This window comes from Plodia interpunctella, chromosome 25 (genome assembly GCF_027563975.2).
Source record: "Plodia interpunctella isolate USDA-ARS_2022_Savannah chromosome 25, ilPloInte3.2, whole genome shotgun sequence".
In the NCBI taxonomy this organism is placed as follows: domain Eukaryota; kingdom Metazoa; phylum Arthropoda; class Insecta; order Lepidoptera; family Pyralidae; genus Plodia; species Plodia interpunctella.
This window is the reverse complement of record NC_071318.1, coordinates 1,643,014-1,669,454: the sequence shown is the minus strand read 5'-3', so window position 1 is coordinate 1,669,454 and position 26,441 is coordinate 1,643,014. Positions and strand designations below refer to the sequence as shown.

Below are 26,441 nucleotides of genomic sequence, written 5' to 3'. Positions count from 1 at the left end.
GACATTACCACTGCGCTACCGAGGTCGTCGAGATTGTTCAATTTAATCGAGTGTGTTCTTAGCTATGTTTGGAAAATGTGCGTTCAGTCGTTTGGTAACCGTCAGCTCTTATCTAGCAGGTGAGAGGATACCAGCAATTTTGTGAGTGGTTTTTATTTTATTTTCAATTTAGTTTTTACTACGAATAATATGATTATTATTATTAAGGAGACGGTATTACATAGGTAAAAGTTAAAAATCGCATAATGAAAGGACACATTTATTTTCCTAACTCAAGATATAGACATTATAATAATTTATAGCTATAATAACTACATACATAGGTACACTCATATTTACATGTTACAAATAAATACTTCAAAATATTTACATCGAACACTAGTTTGTAGTTATGGTTCCTTAAAAAAAAACAGAAAAGTTATCAAAAGTTATAGTAATTGTGTACAGTAAACGGCACATAAAGCTACCCAAAAGTCATTGCAAATTAATTCATGGTAATAACCATATAGCATAGAGTTCCATATCGAGTTGTTGATATGTAATTATATTTATTTTAATATGTCTTCTATGGACAGAATAAAAACTAAGATATTTTTCTTAATTTTTCGGTAATTTTGAAATGATCGGATGAATTGGATTTCTTTATTTATATTGTGCCAGAAATATAGTTTTTCAGTCTGATGGATATAGATACCCATCGGATCGCAATCGTTACGCTTTGTCTGTACAATGTCTCTAAATAATTTTGACTCCTTATCAAAAATTGTTCGGCCAGACGAATGAAGTCGCGGGTTTCGGCTAGTTATAATATAAATGCGAAAGTCTGCCTGTAATTCACGGCTAACCTGCTGGACCGACTTTGATAAAATTTGGAACAGACACAGTGTAAGACTCGAGTTCAAACATTGAGTAGGTACTTTTTTCTTAAATTTCTACCACCAAATACTAGAAATGAGGGGTAAAGGATTGTATGACAAACACACACGATACATTTTGCTGCGGGACAATGCTAGTAATTATACAATTACAGAAACATAATGAACATATCTAATTGAGAAAACTCAGTTTTTTTATATAAGTAATTTCAGTTAATCACAATTAGCTTTTTACAATTTCTACATTTTATAATAGGTATGGCATTACATTAAGTACATAATCAATCAAAACTGAAAAAAAGACAATAATTTAGTGCGTTTAAATTTACAATGGGGTCTTATTCTTATAAAGCATATTTACTCATGTTTTATAAAATTACATTATCATCTATTGAATACCTACACACAAAAACTTATCATGTAAAGTGATAGAGCCACGTTGAATAAACCATCTATATTTACAATATTATTGCTTTAGGAATCAACTATTTACCTATTAGTTCCACATAATGTTATCAATCTATGTTATACATCTTTTAAAATACTTAGACACAATTGTTATTATTCAATCAGGAAAAAACAAATCGTGGCGACGCCTTGGAAATTTAGACGGTAGGGATTCATATATTTTTAATAATTACAAATCATATCAAAATGATAATTTGTTACCTTATTATTCACTTCAGTAGCCACATTTTGTCTACGCAGAAATACGATTAGGTAATTATATTTTATAACACAAGTATATTTTCATGTGTTCGCGGCGGCGGCATCCGTCTGAGTTCAACGATAGTGTGTAGACAATACACATTGATTTACACGCCGAACTCAAATACATTCCTACGCAAATGTGTGAACACTGCGTAGTTAGTATGAGTGCTTTGTAGTATAGCGCAATAAAAAACCACCAATGTATATCGAATCCGAAAAGTTTGGCAAACAATTCGACGACAGAAACTTCTCAAACGCGTGCACCAAATCATACTAATCTATCCAAATGAGTTAAAATCTTTTTTTGTTTAAACTTTTACACCATCTGTAGACCTTTGCTCAGGCTTTCCACGTGTTCCTTCGCCTTCATCCTGAGAGCAGCTATGGAGGTGGAGCGGGGGTCGGGAGGGGCCGGCGGGGCGGGGGGCGCGGGGGCCGGAGGGGTTAAGTAGCTCGGGTAACCTGAAGGCGGGTGGCTGAGGAAACCTGGAACAAAAATTTGTAATATTTAATGAATGTTTTCAAGTAACAATGAATCAAAATTTAAGTTAGTAATGCATAATATTACAATGCTTATTTTTGACGTCAATAAATGATATATAAGTCATCCTAAAATGAGACGGAAAAAAACTCCTATTACTCTCTCTCTTCATAGTCGTATTCCTTTTGGCTGAGGGCAGTGGTCATTACATGGAATGAAACAAACATTGCCTTCTCCATTTCACGCACAAGTTGACAATCACCCAGAGTGTAGGTTTCCCCACGATGTTTCCCCTCACCGGAAGTAAATGGTGGTCACTGAAAACTACTATACATGAGTCAGATTGGTAAACAAACTCGTGTGGCATGAGTAGGATTCCAACTCGGGACTTTTCGGTTCACATCTTAACCATTATACCACCACAGCTTCAAATTATTAAACGGGTCACTAAAAATGGAAATCAGTATCAAGAATAGAGGGAAACCCAAGAAGAGATGGATAGATTGCTTAAAAAATGTAAGAATAAGTATTATGAGTGTTGAGTGAAATGACAAGTAACAGAGTTAAATGGATGGAGTTAACATACTGTGCCGACCCCACATGAGTGGGAAAAGGTTAAGAAGAAGAAGAAACCATCCTAAGATGCCATGAATTGTGCTGATCGGAGACCAATTTGCCTTAATATAATCTATTTGATATGTTTTTGTGTACTAAATATTTTGTAATCAGTAATAAATGATTACATAATTAGTTGCTACGTGCTTCGTCAAAACCTATACAAGCTTTGTCAAACTGTGAATATACAACAGTAAAATCCGCAAAAAGCTTCGTCAAACTAAATACTTAATGTGAATTTGTAATTTATGGCAAATAAACATTTATTTCTTTCTCTCTCTTTCATTTTTCTCTTTCACAAAGAATGTTTAATATGAATTTGGTTTCATTAAACCTTACTGTGGTGACATAGTCACTGCGCGACAAAACACCTTTAGATCAATAAAGAAAAAAAAATGGCTTACCTGGTAAAGCGGTGAGCAGGGGGGGTGCTAACCACGGATCGACGGGCAGGCCGAGTCCACTTAACCTGGGAATTCCTCCACCAGTCCCGCAGCCATACTCCGAGAGGCCCAGCCTGGCTGCTTCCATCTTCTCTTGACGCCGCCATTTGGCTCTACGGTTTTGGAACCAGACCTGAAATTGCACGATGGGATTTTCAATTTTCACGGATTTGTTATACATGTCATGTGTGACACTTAACTTATTTTTGAAAATAATAATGACATGAAAAAAAATCAGGAATCGAGCGGGAAAATATCCTGGAATTGAGCGGGAGTTGAACCCGCGACTCTGTCTATATATTAAGAGCACTGTCCCGGATAGACAGGGGCGCGGGTTCAACTCCCGCTCAATTCCAGGATTTTTTTATCTCACTATTATTTTCAACAATGGGATTTTCATTTTCCTCATGCAACACCACGTCCGATTATAGACGGTTGTAACAGCACGCATATCCTTCTTAACATCAAGCCAGCACTTTTTGGGTCTGTCCCTTCTGCCAGGCCCGGGCGGGAAAGGAAACCTAGGCTTATATTTTGACACGACTACACAAAAAAGATGGCTAATAGTTTTACAGTCATACTATCTACTAATACTTAAGTACATGCTAATCATATAAAATATGAAAGAGTATTTATTTGTCCTTCTTTCACGTCGGTGTGGAGCATTGGATTGAGGTGATTTTAGTTGTAGAAATAGTTAAAGAGCTTGAAAGTGACATTGATGTCGAACCTTTATAGAAAGACTGTTGTTATCTGACAGCTATTAAAAGCTTTATACATCATAGTAGTCTCTTACTGAAATTAACTGTAGAAGACTTGTTCGTTAAAAATATCCCTTTAGACTCCAATAATACCACAATTATCCTGCCCCTAATTCTAGTCACGTAAATCACCTATTAATAAAATAAAGGGCGTCACAAACTTGCCTAATTAATGTGCCACCATCTATTAGATCGTGAAACTTTATGGTACAATAAAACTCCTAAAAAGTCAGCGTATAGACAATAAATCAGATATAAAACACGTCACTTCTAAGCCGTTGGAGGCCAGACATAACAAAACTAACTTTGAATACGTTAAAACGTTGAACACGAACTCAATCATACAAATGGTGTACCATCACTGTACCATCTACCCTACTTGTCTGTGAGACGAGTAAAATTCACATCAATTGTCTATGTCGTAAAGTTCAGTTTTGATTGTACACAAAAGAGATATGTGATGTGAATGTAGTGTCAAATTGTAGTGTGAAATGATATATTCAGGGGGGTCACAGTATAAAAATACGCGGCGTTCGCGTGATCGTTTCGATTTCAGTTCAGGAGACAGCAGGTTACAAACATGCAACATTTGATAGCTTACCTGTCAAAAGTATTAAATATGTTTAACAATGGAAATATACGGATCGTAAAGGCAAACAGTTTTATAGTACATCGAGAGTTTACGATGACAGTATCGATATTTGACGTTTACTAACTTGAAGAGAATGCCTTGGAGTTCTTGTAAATATTTTGGCAATAGCCCGTGTATAATTGGACTTTTAGACCACACAGCACACTTTTTAGTTCAGTGTGCTATGTCAATTGGCAACTTTATATACAATGTATTCCACTTATCATGTAATTTTTCCGTAAAAGGATCCACAGAATTTATTTACAAATAAGAGTAACAAAACTCGATAACTTATAAGCGACTAGGCAGCTTTTAAATCTGAAAAATTCTAATTAAAATCATCCTTGACCAACAAGCGTGTAAAGATTGTCTAAATCATAAAACACTAGCCAATTAAACAATCATGAAACCCCAATAATATTATAAATGCGCGAACAGTCGATGGCACGGGCAGACACCATACTTCACGCTCATTGGTCGCGATCACACGTATTAAAGTTTGCCGACACGCGATGGTGGAAAAATCGGCAGATTAATTTGCTGTTTGTTGCAGTCGAGAAGATTTTGATTTTGCTGTTAGTATGGAGTCTTTGAAGAATAAGTAGGAAAGCGGTCCCAGGGTTCTGACGCTTAACGACTGAGGAAGAACCGTGAAAACTCTCAGATGAATGAAAAAGAGAGAGTCTGTCTCTCTCTTCGTGCAGACTTATATAATAACTGTATAATTTACTTATTTTTTTCTCAAAGCACGCTTACTTACACCTGATAATAATAAATGTACCTAATTAATTGATCAAGATTACATTATTCAATTGGTTGACGGTAAAACAATTAAATAAGTATAAACATATGGATATGAAGTCCTAAGAAAATACTTATTTTCAGTACTTACTGAAGTTAGAGAATTTAACAAGGTCGTGTGCAGGTACCTCTCAATCAAAATTATTTATAAACTTCAAACTCATAAAACAAAGAAAACGACTAGCCTAATCAAACCCCAAAATCATGTTACAAACAGCTGCATTAATTAACGCAGGTAAGTACAGAAAATGTTTTATTAATTCACAAAAATAAAAATTAAAGTCGACAGGAGTAAATGGCTAATTTCTACCGTTTGTTTGTGATATAATAAGTTTGGGCACGCGAGTGAACTTTGACGTTAGCTGGCGTGGTCGTTTACTGGCACGTTTACCCTACACTGTGAGTATCAAAAATTAAGTAGCGTTGTTTAGTGCTTGTCTTTGTTGAATTGTTTGTTGTCGTGTCGCTTTGTTTGTTAAAGAATTTTTGTTATTACTTGTGCTTGTTGCACATTTGACGCGGTATTAATTTTATCCAATTTAACGCCGCTATATATTTTTTTTCTAAATAAAAATTACATCGCCCTTTTACTAATTTTACTTGAAACATTTTAGTGTGTATTGAAAGAAAAACATATATGGTCATGCACACATATTGAATTGCTGCACGGTTGTATTGTATATTGCACTTGCGTTAAATATACATTTCCTGCAAAATTCCGTGCATAGCTGTGCACGTACTGGATACGCGTTCAGTGTACCTCTGACCGATTGTTACAACAAGTAGGTACTTGTAAAGTATTTATATTATCTAAGTACGTACATAAATGAGAGTACAAATTGAGTTGAAGATGAGTCAGACATTTAAGCACCTATAATTGTGAAAGAAAACAAAGGCTTCTTTCATTTAAGTGTAATCACATTTTGTTATCCCATTCCATTTGCCAAAACATCGAATTACAACTTAACTTTGGACATAATGCCACATCTTATTCGTCACTAATTGAATAAAAACGAATGTAACAAAAATAAATAACAAGGGTACGCCTTCGCCAACTGTCGCAAGCCGAAATAAAAAAGTAAAAACGTCAAAACAATGGCGTACAAAAGTGACAGATGTCAGATTTGGCGCGCTTGGAATCGAGTGTAGAAATTGAATGTTTGATTTGAATATGATTTGATTTGTCTCGAGTATGTCCTGCTGTTTGTCTGTTTGTAACATTTGATGGTAATAACTCGATTATTTAGTTGGATTGTTGGACAGAGTAACATGTGTATGTTTTTGGTTAACTGAATAGCTATGATTTGATCACGTTTACTTGTTTAAATGAGTGTATTTTTATGATTTTCAAGTTTTAAAACATCTGTCTCACTGCAGAATGTTTATAATTATGTTACGTTTCTAATTAGGCAAACAAGTAAGTAAGATTTCTATCTTCGGCGATTTTTACAAGCTTTTCTGTTTCACCGATCCCGATGTTTGTGTTACACATAAATCTTGCAAATTAAATTTCTCCTAAGACCTACATTTACTCTTTGCTTTTTTCACGTAAATTTTTCGATCGCTGACAACAGCAACGTGGCCGATTTTGGTGATTATTACGAATTACAAACAATATTAAACTTCATTCCCAAAACGCCACTTGACCTCATAAAGTCACAGTTGGACTAATTTAATTTTTATTAGCTGATGTTATCGGCCAAGTAGCCACGATTTGGTTTTCGACTAATTTTTGAATAATTCTGTTTTGTGTTTCGAGAAAAAGGGCGCATTACGTACTTTAATCGCCGTAATTAATACGGCGAATTAAGTGAAAGTTTTTGTAAATACCTAACTAATGTTTTTGAAAGAAAGAAAATTCGTTTATTGGTAGCTACAATGTGAACAAACAAAAATTGAAACTGTTGTTATTTTATCGTTCGCGCAAAATTTACACGATTGGTTGCGGTAAAATTTGATATGTGTAGAAACACAGATGTAGTACGTGGCATGTGGTTCCGCCCTACAATAGGACAACTCCAACAAGGCGGATTTAATAGACAGGTACATAAGTAGCGTTGGTTGGTAGCTAACATGCAACGACAACAATCCCAAGGAGGGGTGATGTCAGCCAGGCATCCGGTTGGAAAAACCACAGTCGAATGTACAAAATTATAAAGATATACTTTTACGTTGTGAGAAAAAAAAAGTACCATTAGTTCTACCGTAGAACTATTCAATCGAACAGATGGGAACAAGGATATAAGCTATTTTTCTTATTTGTTGAATATATTTATATAATAATAGCCCATAATATTGTTAGACTGGTATTTTTTTAAATATATGAATATAATTCTTCCTTTTTATATACTAGTAAGTAGTAATTTTTAGTTCGTTACAATGTTTTTTTAATGGGTCTTACTTAGGTTACATTCTAACCGTGTACCACATTTCATAACAATCTGTCCAGTAGATTTTGCGTGAAAGAGTAACAAACATATACATACATCTTCACAAACTTTCGCATTTATAGTATTAGTAGGATTTAGTGAAATATTCACTAAATTTCACGTTAGGTTTAGTCTTGGGGCGGGGGTGTAGTGTATTAGCGTGTTATTGGGGTGAAATTAAGGCAGTTAAGCATTTCGTGTTCGGAATTGTTCGCTAATTAGACTTGCGACATACAAGTCAGTTTATAATGAAATATATAGAGTTGATAAATCATTTTATAGCTTACTAGCTTTTTTCCGCGGCTTAGCCCGAGTAAATTTTCCACGTGAACTGTGATTATAGTATTACCCTATATTCTTCTCCATACTTTAAACTACATGTACGCAAAATTTCAAGAAGATTAGTTAGATAGAGCGTGAAGAGGTAACAAATAAACTTACTTTCGCATTTATTTATAGTTGGGACTAAGTCATTGTTCTTTTACGCTTTATTGTTTAATGCAAAAGCTTTTAATGTCGATGTATTGTAACTATCTAGAGTAAAAACATGGAATGTTTTTGTTTCGGAATGGAATTTTTTTTTTGGAAATGAAACTTAGCTAGATTTTTTTTTTTCAATTATATTTTGTTCCGTTCATTCTCTGGGTTTCATTATTAGGGTTAATTACAAATGTACACGGTAAAACAAAATTTTATGTAAGAATAAAATATAAATCTGATACAGAACTCAATATTCAACAGTATTACGAACATCTCTATACAAGTTCTGAAGTTTAATATTTTTAAATTTTCAGTCGAGCGTGTTAACCCGCGGGCGGCGCGTGGCAATTCATCACCAAAATTATGTTTGAGATGCACACACAATTTTGTACTTTAAATTCTTACAGATAGGGTTTAATATCCAATATTATTAATAAGGACATACCCTTTCATATTAACAACAGACTTTATGGTAATTTGATCTTTTATGCGTAAGATTAAGGTTTAATTTTGCATTTTTAAATTATGTTTTTAAACTGTTTGCTCTGTGGCTGTGTGTTGTCACAAGATACCAAAGGTAATATAGGTTTAAATGGGCCATCCTGAGTGGGTTGTTAACGGGAAATAAAATTATTTCAATGACCAATATAATTAAAATAATTATGTGTATTTAAGAAACATACTTAGCTTATATAAGCAAATAGTTTAATAACGTTATTTATTCATTCAAACAGAGCTCATTTATAGAATAAGTCTGCATCAAAGCCAGCCTTTTAGCCAGGACATTTTAGCCAGGGCAACATCACAACTCTAAACTACCCATGTAAAAAGCTAAGAAAACTATCCAATAATCCAAAAGATACATTTTCTACCTCCAAGGACAGTTCAGTTTATTAAATCGGAAACGCGGAGCGGCGCGTGTCGGCGCACCGACGAACAAAATGACAAGGTTTAGGAAAATAACCCAACTGTGGTCGGGTGTGTGGATCCCGCCCTGGAATACAATAGTTTTTTTTGTTAGTAAGTTTTTATTTAGTGTTTTTTAAACTTTCTGTGTCGTTGAAACGTCAGCAACATTAATTATAAAGTTTTCTATTTATTTCATGCAGTTTACATAAAAATACCAAGAAGTTGGCATCACTTCCAAGTCAAGGAAAAAATGGAGGCAAAAGAACACAGTCGGAGAACTCGATCAAAATCCTAGCACGGATTTCGTACGAGTCAATTAAGGGATAACAAATTGAAATTTGATCGGTAAAAAAGTACTCCCAAAGAGGGTTTTACATCAGGCGGATTGTCGTGAAATTACTCGTATATTTAGTCTTTTAATAAAATCAAGTTTTGGGAATTTTAGTGGGAGAAGATAAAACTGACTAAACTGCTTAATAAATTCTGTTCTCACGCCATTTTCCTCTCGCGGGGTGGGTCGCGGGGGGAGGGGTAGCTACTGACACTTCCGCGTCCTAACGAGATATGTTTCGGAGATTTCTGAACGAATTGAAAGCGGGATATACGACTTAAGCTTGTTTAGGAAGATATTTCAATTGGGCTCGCGAAAATACGACTTTGTTCTTTATTTACATTTGTTTTCTATCGATTTTTTGGGTTTTGAAGATTTTTCCAACTTGTTTCGTTAGTAACAAATTCAATTAACTATTTTAATATGATCTAAGTTACCTTCCTAATAAATTCTTGATGTGTCCACTAAGTAATATGGTCATAAAATTTTCCACGTATTCTTGAAAGATAAAGCATACTTTGTGCTTTCGTTTTCGTTCTGTCAGTGTCAGATATTGTAAAGTGCGATACTTAGTGACAAAGCATAATTTACCTTTAAGTATGCTTTAACTTTTTTAGGAGTGAGAGGAATACATGTAAATGAGAATTATGCACTTAAAATACAGTTAGATGAAATGAGTTTGATAAATACGAATTCAATAATATTATAACTGGATTCTACACTGAAAAAGAAAACATTCGATTTTTAAATTCTGACATCCATATCGAAACTTTTTTCCGACTTTGAAAACCGAACAGTCAGCTGTCACAATCAATAACGACTTGGCATGACAATAAAAACAAAAGTGGAATTGAAAAAGGACCAGAGACACGACAGTGAAAATATTTTTTTAAATTGACCGAATCGTGAAAGCGTGGGGGTATTGTTAAACGAGAAAATATACAGGTAGTTAGTACCTACCTAGTTACTTCGCAAACACATTTTATATTCAGCGATTCTGAATAGAAATCAAGAAGCTTTAGCGTTATTCTGTTATTTCAAATTTGTAAAAGATATTATGATTTTATTGAACAGATTTTGATATGTATTTTAATTTGATATTATTTTTTTTATAAATATCTTATCAAAAGATCGAAAGGCAAGTTGAGAATGACATGATCCGACGTGTCCAAATGTTATGCAAAATATGTCACAAAATTATCTTTCTGACAATTTTAGATTCACATATTAGAAGAAAATTTCTCATTGAGGTAATATTTCGATTTAAATTAAAAAAGACAGATAAAAATAATATTTTATATAACAATCCTTGGAGAGCTTCGCGTAGTTCTATATAGAAGGAAGAAATTCATAAGTTCGATTGTTAATCTCCCTCGGTTGTCCGTCTGTCAATGGGCTTATGTATTATAGCAATATATATATATATATATATATATATATATATATATATATATATATATATATATATATATATATATATATATATATATATATATATATATATATATATATATATATATATATATATATATATATATATATATATATATATATATATAGGTACACTTACATACATATTTGCTATACACTAAGGAGTACCTTATAAGTACTTACCAAATTATACTTACCAAAATATAAGTTGAATGCAAATCTCCTATGAGTATATGCCATCCTTATTTATAAAAAAAATTCAGTATCGTTCGGTCAACATCATTTAATGATGTAAAGTGAGATAGCGACAAATAACTTTTTTAGGAACAAGAGGGAAATAAGTAAAATAAAATCACATTTCCAATACACGGCCCTGTCCAAATAAAAGTAAAAAAGGAAAGATAGAATGAGTGCGGGAAAAGGGACATGACGTCACTGTGACATTTTGCGGATGTGGGCACTGCGTCGCTTGTCTAGTCGGGCGACATTTTGCGGTAGATATATTTAGACCTGTCTCAATAAACAAGTTTTTTTCCAAAAATGTTTTTCTTTTATTATTATCAGAAATACCTTAATGCACGCGTGTAAAAAAAACACGTCCGTGCACTAAAACATTGCAATGTTCCCTCGTTGGGTGCCGAACCTGGGTGCACCATCACTGAAGCGACGTGGAATGTGTGTTAAACCAAATCTTACAAGATTAGGTTACAGGTAAATCAAATTATTTATTCAGAAATTAGATTTACCACAGGAGCATGGGTGTGCCGTCACACTTTTTCACGTTTTAGTCTAAATTAATTAATATTAACTAAAGCTAAAAAACAAAAAAAAATATTGTAATAAAAAGGATGAACATAATATTTCTTTTATCTATGGTATAGATGTAATTTAATATTTTTAAGCATATTAAAATGCAATAACTTTGGTAAGTACTTACAGCTTTAGACGTTGAGTACAGCTTTAAACTCTCTCTTTCTGTCTCTCAAAACTACATTTTGGTATAATTACCAAATTATGATCACCTATTATATAAATTGATATTTAGATATACCTAGTTAAATTATATTTGTAATTACACAATCGATGTTCGCATTCTATTTTATTTTGGCAACATTGCCAATAATACTTTTTTAAACTCGCTTCGTTCGTTTTTCCAACAAATTGTCAAATAAAATACAATTAAATGTAAATGTGTCCTCTCCCTCCAAATCTCTAGGTATCGAGTCCCATCGATCGTTCAATACCTCTTTATTTACACAACAAACGAAATTGACTTTTAACAACCCTCTCGCTCTAACACACTACACAAACACGAACAAAAGTACTTCGCCTTCTTTCGATTACGCAAGAAAATAACAAGGACAGACTTATGTCGACGCAACGTGTGAACAAGGACAGAAATACTTCGCCATCTTAGATGCAGCGCATGGACCAAAAGTTAGCCAATAACTCACTTTGTCGAAATCAAAACAGCGTATGTTCGAGTCAATTGTCAGGTTGAATTATACTTTATATTTAAAGGTATAGAGTTGAGAATTCTTTGTGGTTTTGGAGGTAAAATTAATAATGTTTGTTAGAGGTTAGGGTCTTAAGGGGAGGTCGTAATGATGGTGTGGCGGTGATGGGAGCCATTGTGAGTTTGTGACGATGCCTGAGTTTGAAGTGGCCTTTAATATAGGCCTATTAACTTGAAATTGTTTCTCGCTAATGTCACTGACTTTAAAGATTATAATAGCTGATTATTATAATAGATTACATTATAAGCTACAGACGCTGTATTATTAACGTTTTTTGTTTAGTTACTATGCAAACTCTTGGGGGATTTTGATTTACTTAGACGAATTTCCTCTCTCGTAAATAATTTGGCGTACCAACTTAGACATGTAATAATTATCCTTAATAATTTGTTATGCTGATTTAAACCTCATATCTCTGTTAAATAGAAAAATATAATAAACTTACGACTTCTTTTTTATACGTATTATTAGGAAAGCAGATCTTGGGCTCCAACACTTAATAGCTCTGGAAGAAACCGGGAAAATGTCCAAATGATAGAGATCCGCTATAAGGATGTTTTTGAATGTACCGTCTTATTCGTGTCGCTAGTCAAGTTAAAAAGTAACGAAAAAATATTAATACATTACATTACCAAATGATAAACTAAAACATTTGTATTCATAAAAAATATGGCTAAACAATAGCCCTCACTTCATAAACCTAATTTCAAATCATTCACTCAATTTCACTATCTCAATTTCATTTACCCGAGCGCAGAGCTAAACGCCCGCAAACGCATCAAAAGACCGAAAAACATCAATCACTCAAATGTAGTTAATCCACAACTAAATTAACTCCCAGCCCACCCTTAACAAACTCGGAGACATGCAATAATAAACCTTGAAACTTGGACACAAACGTCCATTGTCGAGTAAGATCACGTAATCGAGAAGATTGCACAGAATTTATTTGTTGGATATATTTCTGCTACATAGAAAATTTTGGGGTGGTGGGTGTATGTTACTAAGTGTGTGTATGGGAGTTTGTCGTTGTTCCACCAGCTCTAAATGCTATAAACAGATAATCAATTTTATTCGTTTGGGATGAGTTTAGAATTCAGAATGGCATTCAATTAAATTTTGATTGAAACTAAGAGTGTAAGTTTTATTTCTTCAAAATTTTCTAAAATATTCCATGTGTAATGAACATTTAAAAATATAATGTTTCTAAGCAATGGGCAGGAAGTCATGTCTTATGCCTTTAGATGACTTGAATTAATTTGACTTGCTTGAATTTCTCAATTTCATACTTTTGTGTTAACTGTGGAGACTTTTAATTGGCTCTGTGTTTCCTATTCTGTCATTTCTATATTTTTTTACTTAGCTGTATGTCTTCCTGAATCAGATATCAGTGTTATTGTGTTGTTGTTTTATATTATAGGTATTTTATAAATTCTAGATCAAATGTGTTAACTTGATCTAGAATGTAGAAAATATCTACATTAAATACATTTATAATTTCAGCTATGCGAATGTAAATAAATAGATTTAATGATATTTCATTGTAGCTAAAACCGCGCTCCCAATTTAAAATATTTTCATTCCCATCTAAAACCAATGTGAAATTCGATAGCAAGCCATTGCATCACCCTCTGTTTAGCAAGTCTTAATAACTACTTATTTATTTGCCCTTCGGATCAGGGCAGTAATTGCGAGTGAATATGAGGAGGACACATATAATGGGAAAATGCCTGGGCCTTTAAAAATATAGTTTCAGCCCATAAAATTTGTAGATATAATGATTGTAAAAAGGCCTGATTTGGTCGCGCGACGGCCCTTACGAGGAGAAGACTATTAACTTGTAGGCACGCGGCCTTATTTGCTAGGGTTGTCAGTATTTGCCTTTGGTTCTTTTTATTAAAGTTACGTTAGACTTGTTAGGAAACTTATTGTAACTTTGTAGAAAGTAGTACGTTCACTTTAAAATCATATCAATATCTAATATTTTAAGCATATTAAATGAAATACTATTACTAATTTCTGTTTGCGTAATGAAAATGTGTGCCATAATATTTTGAAACGACATTTAATATCACATATAATCCAATATATTCCAATATAATAAATTAACAAAGCAATTACAATGACTTAACAAAACTCAAAAAGGTAAACATAATTGAATCGAAACAATAACAAAAAGCATTTAATCGAACCGCGTCTCTGTGGTTTTCAATAGTCCGCTATTCGATTGGAAATAAATTACTAACGAAACGAATGGAGTCGTTAGTGACATTGTTGTTAAAAAATTGAATCAACTTTGTAGGAAATTAATTACTGGCGGATCGGTTTTTCAATTTGGTTGATTGAACCTTTTTGATGGAAATTTAGGTTTTTATTGTGAGTTTATTTCGGGTTTGGAAGGTGAATCACGATGTTCACAAGTGACGAGTTTTTTTTTTTTTAGAGAGTGGTTAGTTTTAAGCATATAATGGTTTAGCATAGTGCGCTAAGAATCATGCTCCACGCTGTTATTGATAGTTCCACATATGTCGCCGCAGGACTTCTTTCGGACACATGAAAAGTAAGGAATTAATCTAATCCAATTTAATTAAAAATTTTAAAAATGTTCTAATAATATTAAATCGTAACGTAAAACAGACTTATTATCAGACAAAATACCATTGACCATTATTATTAACTCCATTAACCACAAATAAGTTACAAATAACCCTGCCAAATTAAAATGTAACACTAAACGAAATACATGACAAAAACGACTTCATTTAACTAATGCTTATACTATTGTCATCGGTTCCCACCGCATTGAAAATCGACAATTATGTGACAACCCTCCAAAATACAATGAACGAATGAGTGAATGGATTTCGTTTAGTTGACACCCCTAGCAAGACTAATGTTTGCGAATGCAAATGTGTGCGTAATTAAAAAATGGTAATTTGTTACAGAAAATAAATAGGTATTTACTTCACAAAATAATTCTACCTTAGTTATACAGCAGTGAGCCCAAACTTTTCTTAAATGATGCTTTTTTGAATTAAATCTGGTCAATTTTATCTACAGAAATTGATTTTTTTATACATAATAAATAGATCGTAATCGAATTTATTTTATTTTTTAATCTTATGTTGACCTTTATTAAGGAATTCAGTCAAAATACTATATAAAAAATAATAAAAAAAGTAAAATTAAAAATATCTGCGACCGTTAAATACAAATATTTGCCGCCATCATGCCGTCATTGACAAGAAACAAACGGCAAACAGTATCCATCTCATTACACCCTGTGTCACGTGACGGTCACGTGCGTGGGCCTAATTACAGCCCACTGCTGGGCCGTCACACGCAGGTTCGAATTTCTAACTCTTGGGATTTGGTAATACAGTATTGGGTAATTATTTTTGATTTTGCGGCCTGTGAGGTTAACCTTTTCGATACCTTTCAATTTTACTTAACCTAATTATATAAAAGAATTAGTTACTGTTTTAGAATTATTCTAATTGTTTTTTGGGTGTGATCTTTTGTAATTCTATCTTTTTCATCTAGGCACGATCTTGCTTTAGTTGTGATGCTCTGAATTTGAAGTGGCTGTTGAAATTTGATTTGACGTTATGACGTTATTCTAGGGTATCAACCACACGTTACCATAATCTTTCTTTACAGTCGTAAGTATAAAACTCAGCCAACATGAAAGCAAAGAATAAATAATTATAAAGACCATATATAATTTGGTACATATCCCAAAATACGTGGATAAAAGCTTTTGCTTATGGATTCTATGTTTCATTCCATTCATGATATATTCAACACAATGTCATTTAACCATTAAAACAATTCGCTAACACAAACAAGGCTGTTTAATTATAAGCGAATCAAATGCCAATAAATTTTAAATTGCGCAAAACCAATCTACTCCTTATTATAGCAACACAAACGCAGCCCAATTCCCAATTAACTCATTAAGCCAGCACTAACGCTCCGAATTGGGCGTTATTGAAAAAGTCCTATTACGGACCTATCTAAATACACAGACAGTTCGTAATAAGGCCAGGTTAAGGCCTGGTTTCGTCCAACTTTGAAGGCTGTGTCTGTGTGTATATAGATTGTATATATGTGGGTATATAAGCGAATCGGAACGAGGTTCGGCTAATTTGTTTATTGTGTCGACGCCGGGGCACATAGGTGTGGAGACAGATTTTCTATTATTCTGTTTATTGTATTGTGTCAAATAGTTCTTAGCATGAATGAATGCTAGTAGATGGTAGCTTTATGAGAAAAAAAAATTAAAGTTTACAGACGTAAACGATTATATTTTAAATTTGAAAAAAATCCTAGCAAATAAGACTTCGCTCGAATGAAAATTCACATTGTAATGTCAAGGAATACATTAATATATATAATATTGCGGGCTATTAAGTCGTATAAAATAAATAAATAAAAATAATAAAGAGAGTCCGTCTCCATACAAAGCCGTTACACTAGGAATCCTTAATTAAATTTCGTACTAACGCCAACTCCGCCGTACTTGCCCGGCTAAGAGCTTAATTTAGTATTTGTCAGCTTTACACTTCGGAGCTGTGACGTGCTTAATGCACAACGCTCTTGGGGAAAAAATACGTTAAGAATTACATTAGCCAAAAAATATATATACGAGCGAATCAATTAATGAAATCATATTTTAAATATTTTGTACTGTGTGTTATTCTACCCGTGTACTAAACTTTATAACAATCCATCCAAGATTTTGCGTGAAAGAGTTATAAATATACATACAATACACACATCCTCACAAACCTTTGCTTTTAGGATGTGTGTTGGTCTGTATGATATTTATTATATGGGCCATATAAATCAATATTGTATTGTTTACTTTGTCTGAAATAAAGAAATTATTATAGTTGGCACAGATTGTCCCCAAAGTAAGTTCGTGACTTGTGTTATGGGATACTAATTCAACGACCCTATATTTTAAAATATATTTTATAACATAACATAGAATATTACATGACCAATGATTACCCTACAGCAGGGCTACCATCAACTTTTACAGAACGATTCTAATGCAATTCAGTTCAATTTAGGCACCTAAAATGAATCGCATTCATATTAAAATTTAGGTATAATTTGCGATGAAGTTCAGTTTAGGTCGTAAAGTGGATCCCGTTAAGAGATTATGGTAAGATCCCAGAAGTCGTCAAAAAATCTAAGTTTACAGTTAAATCTGAAAAGAATCTCTCCAGTCACAGTTGCATTTATACTGTGAAAAATAAACCTTCAAATTTTGAATTATATTACCGGCCTGGCTATTATTTTATTACCGGCTGTATGCCTTGACATCAACCCCATTTGGAAATGCTATTGATACCTCCACGGGAGGATATGGAGTAGTCCGATTAAGGGCCGGTTTGTGGCGTGAACATAAAAAAACGTGTCTGAAACGGTTTTCAGACAGTTTGCTTCGTCTACGAACATTTCGTCGACAGAATATTTCGAAAATGGAGGAGACATTCTGTCGGCGAATCGTTCGCAGATGAAGGGTTCTGTCGTTCAAACGCCCGATCATATTCTAGAAATATGTTCGTAAACGAAGCAACTGTCGGAAAACCATTTCAGTATTAAAAAAAACGAAAGACATTCTTAAGTCTTAACACACTGAGCTGCGACGCTTAACGACTGTGGAAAGAACCGGGAAATCGCTTAGATGATAGTGATTCTTAAGTTCTTTCTCTTCTTCTTAGCGTGTCGACTTTTTGAAAGGACGCCATTGATACGGCATTTTTTATGAAGTAAATCAGTAATATCGCTCAGTGTGTCCCCTTAACGTTCTCTTGGGATCCATTTAGCAGTTTGAACGATCAGGCGGTAATTTATTCACGGGGATTTAATTAAAGTAATTAATTAATCAAGCCTTGATGAAGGACGTCACAACTCAAAAATGATGCGAGCACAGAATTGCAACGTTTAAAAGACCCAAAAAGAAACGAATTCATCATTCCCAAAGGGTTTACTTCAGACAGATGGCTGGTAGTAAAATTATTGCTCAATCTTAAATATTTTACAGTAATATTTTAAACGGGCGATGGGCAACTGCATAGTAATAAACATTCAAATGAAAGCGAAAATACAAGTTTACGAGTGTTACTTCTATAAGCTCGCTATTTTACTGAAGGTCAGTATAATGCCAAAATTGCCAAAGTCTTTTGTGCAAATTATTTCAAACATGCCTTCGCCCGTGGCTATACTCGTGTTTTACATAAGTATAAACTTTACAAAAATTAATTTTTAGCATATGTTTATATAATTATTTACAAGGAATAAGGACCTAACATTGGCTCATACTTTATTGTTTATTTGACATCTGATTTACATACAAATACAATAGGTACGTACACGCGGTTTATGCGATACACCCTGTATATGCATGTGTGTTTATTTGGAGTCCAAAAGAAGTGAAAACTCTTTTTTTTTTAAATGCGAAAATTTTATGAAAAATACTCTACACTAATCGTCCCCTTAACACTGGAGCTTAAAGCGAAGTTAAAAGAAATACAAGGACCTACGAAGCGACGTTAATTAACGCCAGACGGCGTAATTGAGAAATTACGTAATTAGTTATGATTTGTATTTATGATGGAGTTTGCGCGTTTTTTCTTTGCTTGCTTATTCGTATAATGTCTTGTATACTAGAACCCTTCTTCACGTTCATAGCTATAATGTTGAATATTCATATACTAGCGGGCCGTCCCGGCTTCGCTCGGGTAAAAACTTCATATAGTCATACCTTCCTCGGGTGAAAACCTCATGAAAATGCGTGTTTTTGAGTTTATCGCGAACAGACAGACTGACGCGGTACAGGACTTTGTTTTATAATATGTAAGAATACTTCATAACTATACAGGCTATTTAATCTACAAAAGTAAAGACCATATATATGGTCTTAAGAAACACAGTAAGTATTAACAAAATGCTAAAGTTTAAAGCATTTTGTCAAAAAATATCAGCACATCTTAGTAAACTGAGCGCCCATTGAAAGTAGGGGTTTCATTCAAAATCCCTCATTATTAGCCTTCTTTGATATTGAGAACTAAAAACTCAGAAATTTTGTTATAAGACGGCTCACTAACATTCTCAAATTTCACTATTTAAACTCACTGTTCATATAAATTAGTAATAATTTAAACTTTATTTCCCAAGAAATAGGATTTAAAATGGCTTATGGAAAGTGTCTGAAAATTTGTAGACTTTGGGTCTATAGTTGCCGACAGTGAGCGCCGAATTCAATGGAGTTGGATGCATTCAATCGAATTGAATGACCGATTGGACGGATAATCTGTGCGTATGAGCCATTGTTAGCTTTTTGTTGAATGCTTCGGTTACAAATAAAGTTTCGGTTAGTTTTTGTTTAGAAGTGTTTATATCTTCGTTTATTACGAAAAAGGTTTTTTTAAAGTTATTAGGTATGCATTTAAATGAAGTTTTGGCTGTTTTCTTCTCAGATAAGAAATTCATACTTAATGAAAAGTAAAACTGTAAGAATAAAAATTGTTTTCCATTTCATCGTTTCCTATTTTAGGACAATTAGGTTTGACAATGTCGGTGTATTAGCTAATATGGAATATGTTATTAATATTTTTATTGCAAATTTCGATTAGAGACAGATCTACTGTATGTAGTAAGTAGGATAATAATTAAACTATATAAAAAATACTGTTTACTTACAATTTTGTTTGATATGACTAAACGTTATGTTGGTTAAATAAAATCTTCAAAATATTCGCAAGTCGGATGAATCCAACGGAAATATCAAGTTTAAAGTTCCGCCGTGCTATAAGTAATCCACACCGATATGATACGTGCGGAACCTAACATTACGAACTCCATTATATTCGTACCTCTTTGTATAAACTCCATTTCAAATTGACCCCTTCCTTTTAAACAACTAGGTTCCAAATTCGAATTTCAAAGTTCAATTTAAAATGGCCAGTGTTATAATTCAATTACTTTATTATTAGCTTCCTGTTTTTTTATTTTTTTTTACAGGAAAGAGATGTCAAATTTTAATCAAATTATTGTTTAACAATAGTAGGTTATGATTAAATTCGTTTATTGAACTATTGAGTATATGATTTTGATGTGATTTCAAAGGAATTTAATTCTATAATAAGGTCATTGTAAGCTCCTTTTGTAGTATTTCAAATTTTGAGAGAGAGAGAAAAATATTTTAGTCATACTTAAATTTTTATTGCGAACTGCTTTGAGATTCAACGAGAAAAAATATTTTTTTTATTTATTTTGAAGACTTAATAAGCGTTTTAATTATTCCATATACTAGCTGTTGCTCCACGCGGCTCCACTCGCAGTATTTCATATAAAAGTAGGTAGCTTATGTTAACCATCGAGTCCTAAGTTATATCCATTGAAATTTCTGTCTGTCTGTATGTTTTTTCGCGCATCACGCATAATCTGGATGGAATTTGATGCGGTATGTATGTATATGCATAGTTATATAGCGGATGGTCTAAATTAAAATCTGGAATAGTTTACATCGCGATACACTTCTTAGAACCCGAGATATTGACAATAATAAGATAAGCGCAAACGCATGATGTCAGCGCGGGCGAAGCAGCGAGCAAAGGCTGGTAATAATAGTTGTGACAGCCAAATGAACAGACAGTCAGCCACTATAATAGGATCCGCAAATTACATGATTAGTTCCGCAGAAGAAAACCAATTTACCCCATTACCCACCCTTCCACAAGAAAGGGGTAATGGTTTCGGCGATTAGTGCCGTTTTTTGTGTATCTTTCTAATGTTTCACTTCGATGTTTGCTGTAAATTGGATGATTTTGAGGTTAAGAATTTATTACTGTTGGTATTTCTACAATTGCTTGCATCTTTTTGAATACAAATATTGTAATATGAATGAATATGAATACAAATTGTATTAATTTAGACCAGGTAGATTACAATTGGCTACTTGATTGGGTAAGAAATATTATGCATAAAGTACGTAAACGTCAGATGCCTTTAGGCGATTTGAATAAAATCTAATACTAGTGTTAGTAATTAAAACAATCGAAAAGAAGAAGTACTTAAATAATGAAACAATATAAAATGTCACTTTAATTCGTCCGATTATGATGAAATTGGTCAAAAAGATTGAGTACACTTTCAGAAATAGCAAAGTATTTTTTATATGAAAATACGTGGACGAATACGATATTTATTTTACTTTTATATATTAATTTACTAAATATATCTAGAACTATAACGACTATGAAGAAGATTAATAATGTATCTTGATACATTATTAATCTTCTTCATAGTCGTATTCCTCATGGCGGTCATTACGTGGAATGAAACACACACAACAACTTTCTTGGCATTATTAACGGAGTGATTTGCCATTGCCTTTTCCATTTCACACACAAGTTAATAATCAACCAGTGTGCAGGTTTCCTCACGATGTTTTTCTTCACCGGTAGCAAGTGGTGGTCGATGAAAACTACTATATAATATGATGACTCATATATAGCAGTTTTCTTCGACCATATGTATACAAATCTGACGATTTATTTACAAACTCATGTGGCAAGAGTAGGATTCGAACCTGAGACATTTCGATCCACAGGCGGGCGTCTTAACCATTACACCACCACCGCTTCATTATTAATATTAGCTAATAAAACATATTGCTACCTATAGCAAACTTTGTGATAGCCATAAAAATAAAATTACCCGGTAATAATGATATAAACCGGGTAATCCCCGTTCCGCATATTATCTGGATTATGGTCACCCTACTGACTCACAGCTGCGCGGTCCCACATCTTTATGAGGTACGTACAAACTTCGTAATTTTAGATATAAGATATGTGAAGATGCTGCGGCGTGTGGTTCCGCCCTAGAGTAGGCGACTAAGGGACACACAGCCTTGGCAGCTGATAGGTAACAATAGCCTTCCCAAGGAGGGTTGACGTCAGGCAGGCGGCCGGTTGTAAAATAACAGCCAAATCTTCAAAATTTTAAGGATTTTTTTTGCCTGATCCTTCGTGGCTTCATAACCCCGAACACAACCCAAAATGCATATTGAAAGAGAGAGATATGTGAAGAGGTGCAATATAACAGAGATACATACATATAATGGTACAGTTAACGACTTCATTTTACTGAAAATAAAATTATTCAATCAATATGTGTGTTTTAATAAAAATATACAAGCGGTGGTGGTGTAATGGTTAAGACGCCTGAGGATCGAAAGGTCTTAGGATCGTGTCCTACTCGTGCCATATAAGTTTGTATACCAATCTGACTCATATATAGTAGTTTTCACAGACCACCACTTGCTTCCGGTGATGGATATGCATCGTGAGGGAAACCTGCACACTGGTGGACAGTTTAGTTCCCTATTGTGTATGCAACTACCTGCCATTAGATGGCGGCAAGTAGTCGTAAAAGTCATGTTAGATGCCTTTAGACGACTTGAATAAAATCTGACACCAGTGTTAGCAATAACACACTCGATTATGATGATGAATAAAAATTATTATATATCTTTTACACAGTGGCTGTCTTGTGTAGAATTAAGACAGTGTCTACCCGTTTCTTTAAGTATTTATGTAAAGGATTATACACAATCTTGACCTGTCATTTGACAACCTCGGTGGCGCAGTGGTAAAGTTCTTGCCACTGAACCGAGAGGTCCCGGGTTCGACCACCGGTCGGGTCATGATGGAAAATGATCTTTTTCTGATTGGCCCGGGTCTTGGATGTTTATCTATATATGTATTTGTTATAAACCATAGTATCGTTGAGTTAGTATCCCATAACACAAGTCTCGAACTTACTTTGGGGCTAGCTCAATCTGTGTGATTTGTTCTAATATATTTATTTATATTGATTATATTAAAATACACACATTGATTCACGGAAAATTAATTTCCGTTCATTTGCAACGTTAGTTATAAATTACTAACGAAAATAACAATAACGAGTTAACGCGCACATTCGTTTAGGAGCGGCGAGGCAGCGCGAATATCGAGTTAGCTCGCAATTAATAGCTATTATAACTTAATCACACACGACCTAGCGAGCACCGATACCGAATACTGGATCGGCTGAAGAAATTGATAGACAGATTGTTATGAAATTTGTGATACAGTTAACAGCACATCGAGTTACCCTGCATGAAACTCTATGGCGCGGTAATATCGGCGAGTTTGCAATAAATTTGGGTAGGTCGATGTGCTGTTCACTGTACACGGGTAGAATATCATCTGGCATTGAAAACATGCTGCAAAAAAAAACAAGTCTCGCAGCTCAGTTTTTCTACCGTAAAAAGTAGTGAGATCCATGTAATACCAAGTCGGTTAATTTATTTACAGAAGGTCTCATCAGTAGGGACACTGAAGGGACCTTCTGTCTTAAATTATTAAGTAAGTTATTATCATTTTAAAAATCTTTTACGTTTTAAATAAATAGATCGACTGCAGTAATACGCGAAAGAAATTTTGTTTGATTGTTAATCTGATCAATCAATCTTCTAGAAATTTTGCATACGGCATTGTACGGAGAAGGACATGGACCGTTATCAACAAACAAAAATAAATGTTTTTTCATGGCCTAGGCCATATTTGATTAAACTGAAAACATTTCCTATATTTGTGTGCAAATTTTTAAAATAACATGTTTGTACATTGGTTCTTCTAGTACAGAACACAAGTATCTGCGGACTGGAGTAATTCTGTTAGCTTCAACTAACTCAGCGTTAAGTTGCGCTTAACTTGCGCGCGTCGATCCGGTCGCTTGTGTCGCCTACACTTAACTGCTTGCAAACGCGGGTTTACTTGACAATTTACTAAAATAATGATTGTGAAACTGGCTTATTTTGACCACGAACCATGATTTTGTTTTTGAGATTAAAAGTATGGTAAATGCGTCAGATAAATATATAATATATTTTTGTAATGTGATATCTTTAGTGAGTCCATCGGATAAATACTTGAAACAAGTTTTTTTTTTTTCAAAAATTGTAATTTTTTCCACACGCTTTTATTGTCGTCTGAGAGATCCTGGATGCACCATCAGGTCATCATAACAATACACTATCATGAAAACTGAAGCGACTAGGAAATTTCAACTATGTAGGATAACTGCATGTGAGCAGGAGAAATCGAACTTGCAAGATTTGATTATAGACAGACATGCAAACATAGGTATAGGTGAAACTAAATATAAACTTATGAAAAAGGGTAACTTATATATTTCTTTGTAAAACATTTTCAATTCGTTTTTCGTTCTTTATAATACATTTATGCTATAATTTGTTAATATTAAAGTAATAGCTATTGTATTAAAGGTAGATTCTACAGTCTTCATCTCATATACATAGATGTGGGTCGAGTTAGCGAATAACTCAGTTAGTGCTAACTAATTTGGCGTTAACTTGCGCTCGCGCTAACGGGTGCGTCGAAATAATACTTGTTTTTTATATTCACAACTGATTATAGGAAATTTCTAACGTCAATAAATTTAATACTAACGTATAATATGATTTTATTTGGGACCTATTTTTATCGCATAAACTATTTGTCCTATTATTCTTTGGCATAATGATTTTGGCATACAATATTTTAGCATAATAGGTCTAAGGCATAATTAAAAAGTTAATTATGCTTTAGATCTATTATGTTGGGTTAGGTTAGGTTAGTTATGGTTCAAATTGTTACACTTAAACCATTATGTGTAAGAACGTTATGCTTAAAAAAAATTGCCATAGTACAGTATGCAGTAGTACAGTTCTTAATTATATTTTTTTGTGTAATGTAATGGCTGTAACCTGTTTTGCACACCTTATAAAATAAATAAATAAGTATGCTGTGTTACATTATGGCTTATAGATCCATTCTATTTTTCTTTCCTTTTTGTGTAGATGTATTTAATTTCTTCCCTCATAATGTGTGTCAGAGCCATGTCCCATTGTTCAGTAATGCTCCGTTGCGACTACGCATTGTTTTCAACAGGTTTTCACATTGACGTATGTTGACTACGTCAAAATTTTATACAATTTTTGCGTTGTTCTGCGTTGTCTATGACTTTTATAGGTATAACTGATTCTACTCCCTGAGTCTACTACCCTATTGTTGAGTTTAAAATATTGTGACTATTCACGACGAATTGAGTATTTCTTTACGATGTCCACAGATTCCCTATCTATTTTCCTTGATATTGACTTCAAATAAACAAATACACATCAATAAATCGATCAAGAACATAAAACGTGACGATACACAAATATGATTACCGCGCTATAAAGACCCTAATGCACGATCCAAAAAAACAGCAAACGACATTAGAGGGGATAAGATGGCGCTCAAATGATGTGATCGCAATAAACACAATTTCCCGACGATGTTGCAAATTGTCGGCACCCGGCGACTCCCACGGGCGTTACCAGATGAGATGTGAGGTTCTACGTTTTGTGTTTCGTGTGTCTAATTTCTGGAACTTAGTAACTAATATAGGTTTTATCACAATAATATATTTTCTTGATTTTTTGACACAAACTTTTATTGTCACAGAGACATAATACATTAAATATTTTTAAAACAAGATAGAAATATACAAAAAAATAAATAGTAAAAGCATAAAGCGGACTTATAGCATCATTCTAACGAGATAACAATTAATTTTTTTTATTGATTTCGCATTGTATTATTTAAGATGTTTGTGACTTTGAAAAATAACATTTGACGTAACCAGAAGTAACGAAAACAAAAAGTAAGAAAACAAATAATAATCGCACTCATTGCGACATAACAAAATATCTTTGTAGTTTAACAATGAAGTGTCGCTAAACAAAACGTGAAACGAGTAATTCACTCTCGACGACCCTTAAAACCTCAATTTACAGGGAAAACTAAACCCTAGTATCAAATAAATAAAGTTCTTATTCAACTAAAATCTGTTACCTTCCAAATCTTTGTTGCTGTCGAAGTAAAATCGGCTTTATGCGGTTGTGACAAAGTTG

At 33.6% G+C, this 26,441-nt stretch overlaps 1 protein-coding gene across 1 annotated transcript in view; it reads right to left on the bottom strand.

Moving 5' to 3' along the window:
- Nucleotides 1-264: 264 nt before the first annotated feature.
- LOC128680951 (retinal homeobox protein Rx1-like) overlaps nt 265-26,441 on the bottom strand; it is a 40,128-nt gene continuing 13,951 nt past the window's right edge. Inside the window, exons 3-4 of the mRNA XM_053764467.1 lie at nt 3,087-3,258; nt 265-2,072 (exon numbers count right to left, since the gene is read on the bottom strand). Of these exons, the coding sequence (XP_053620442.1) occupies nt 1,903-2,072; nt 3,087-3,258 (342 nt within the window). The 3' untranslated portion in view covers nt 265-1,902. The remainder of the gene's footprint in view (nt 2,073-3,086; nt 3,259-26,441) is intronic.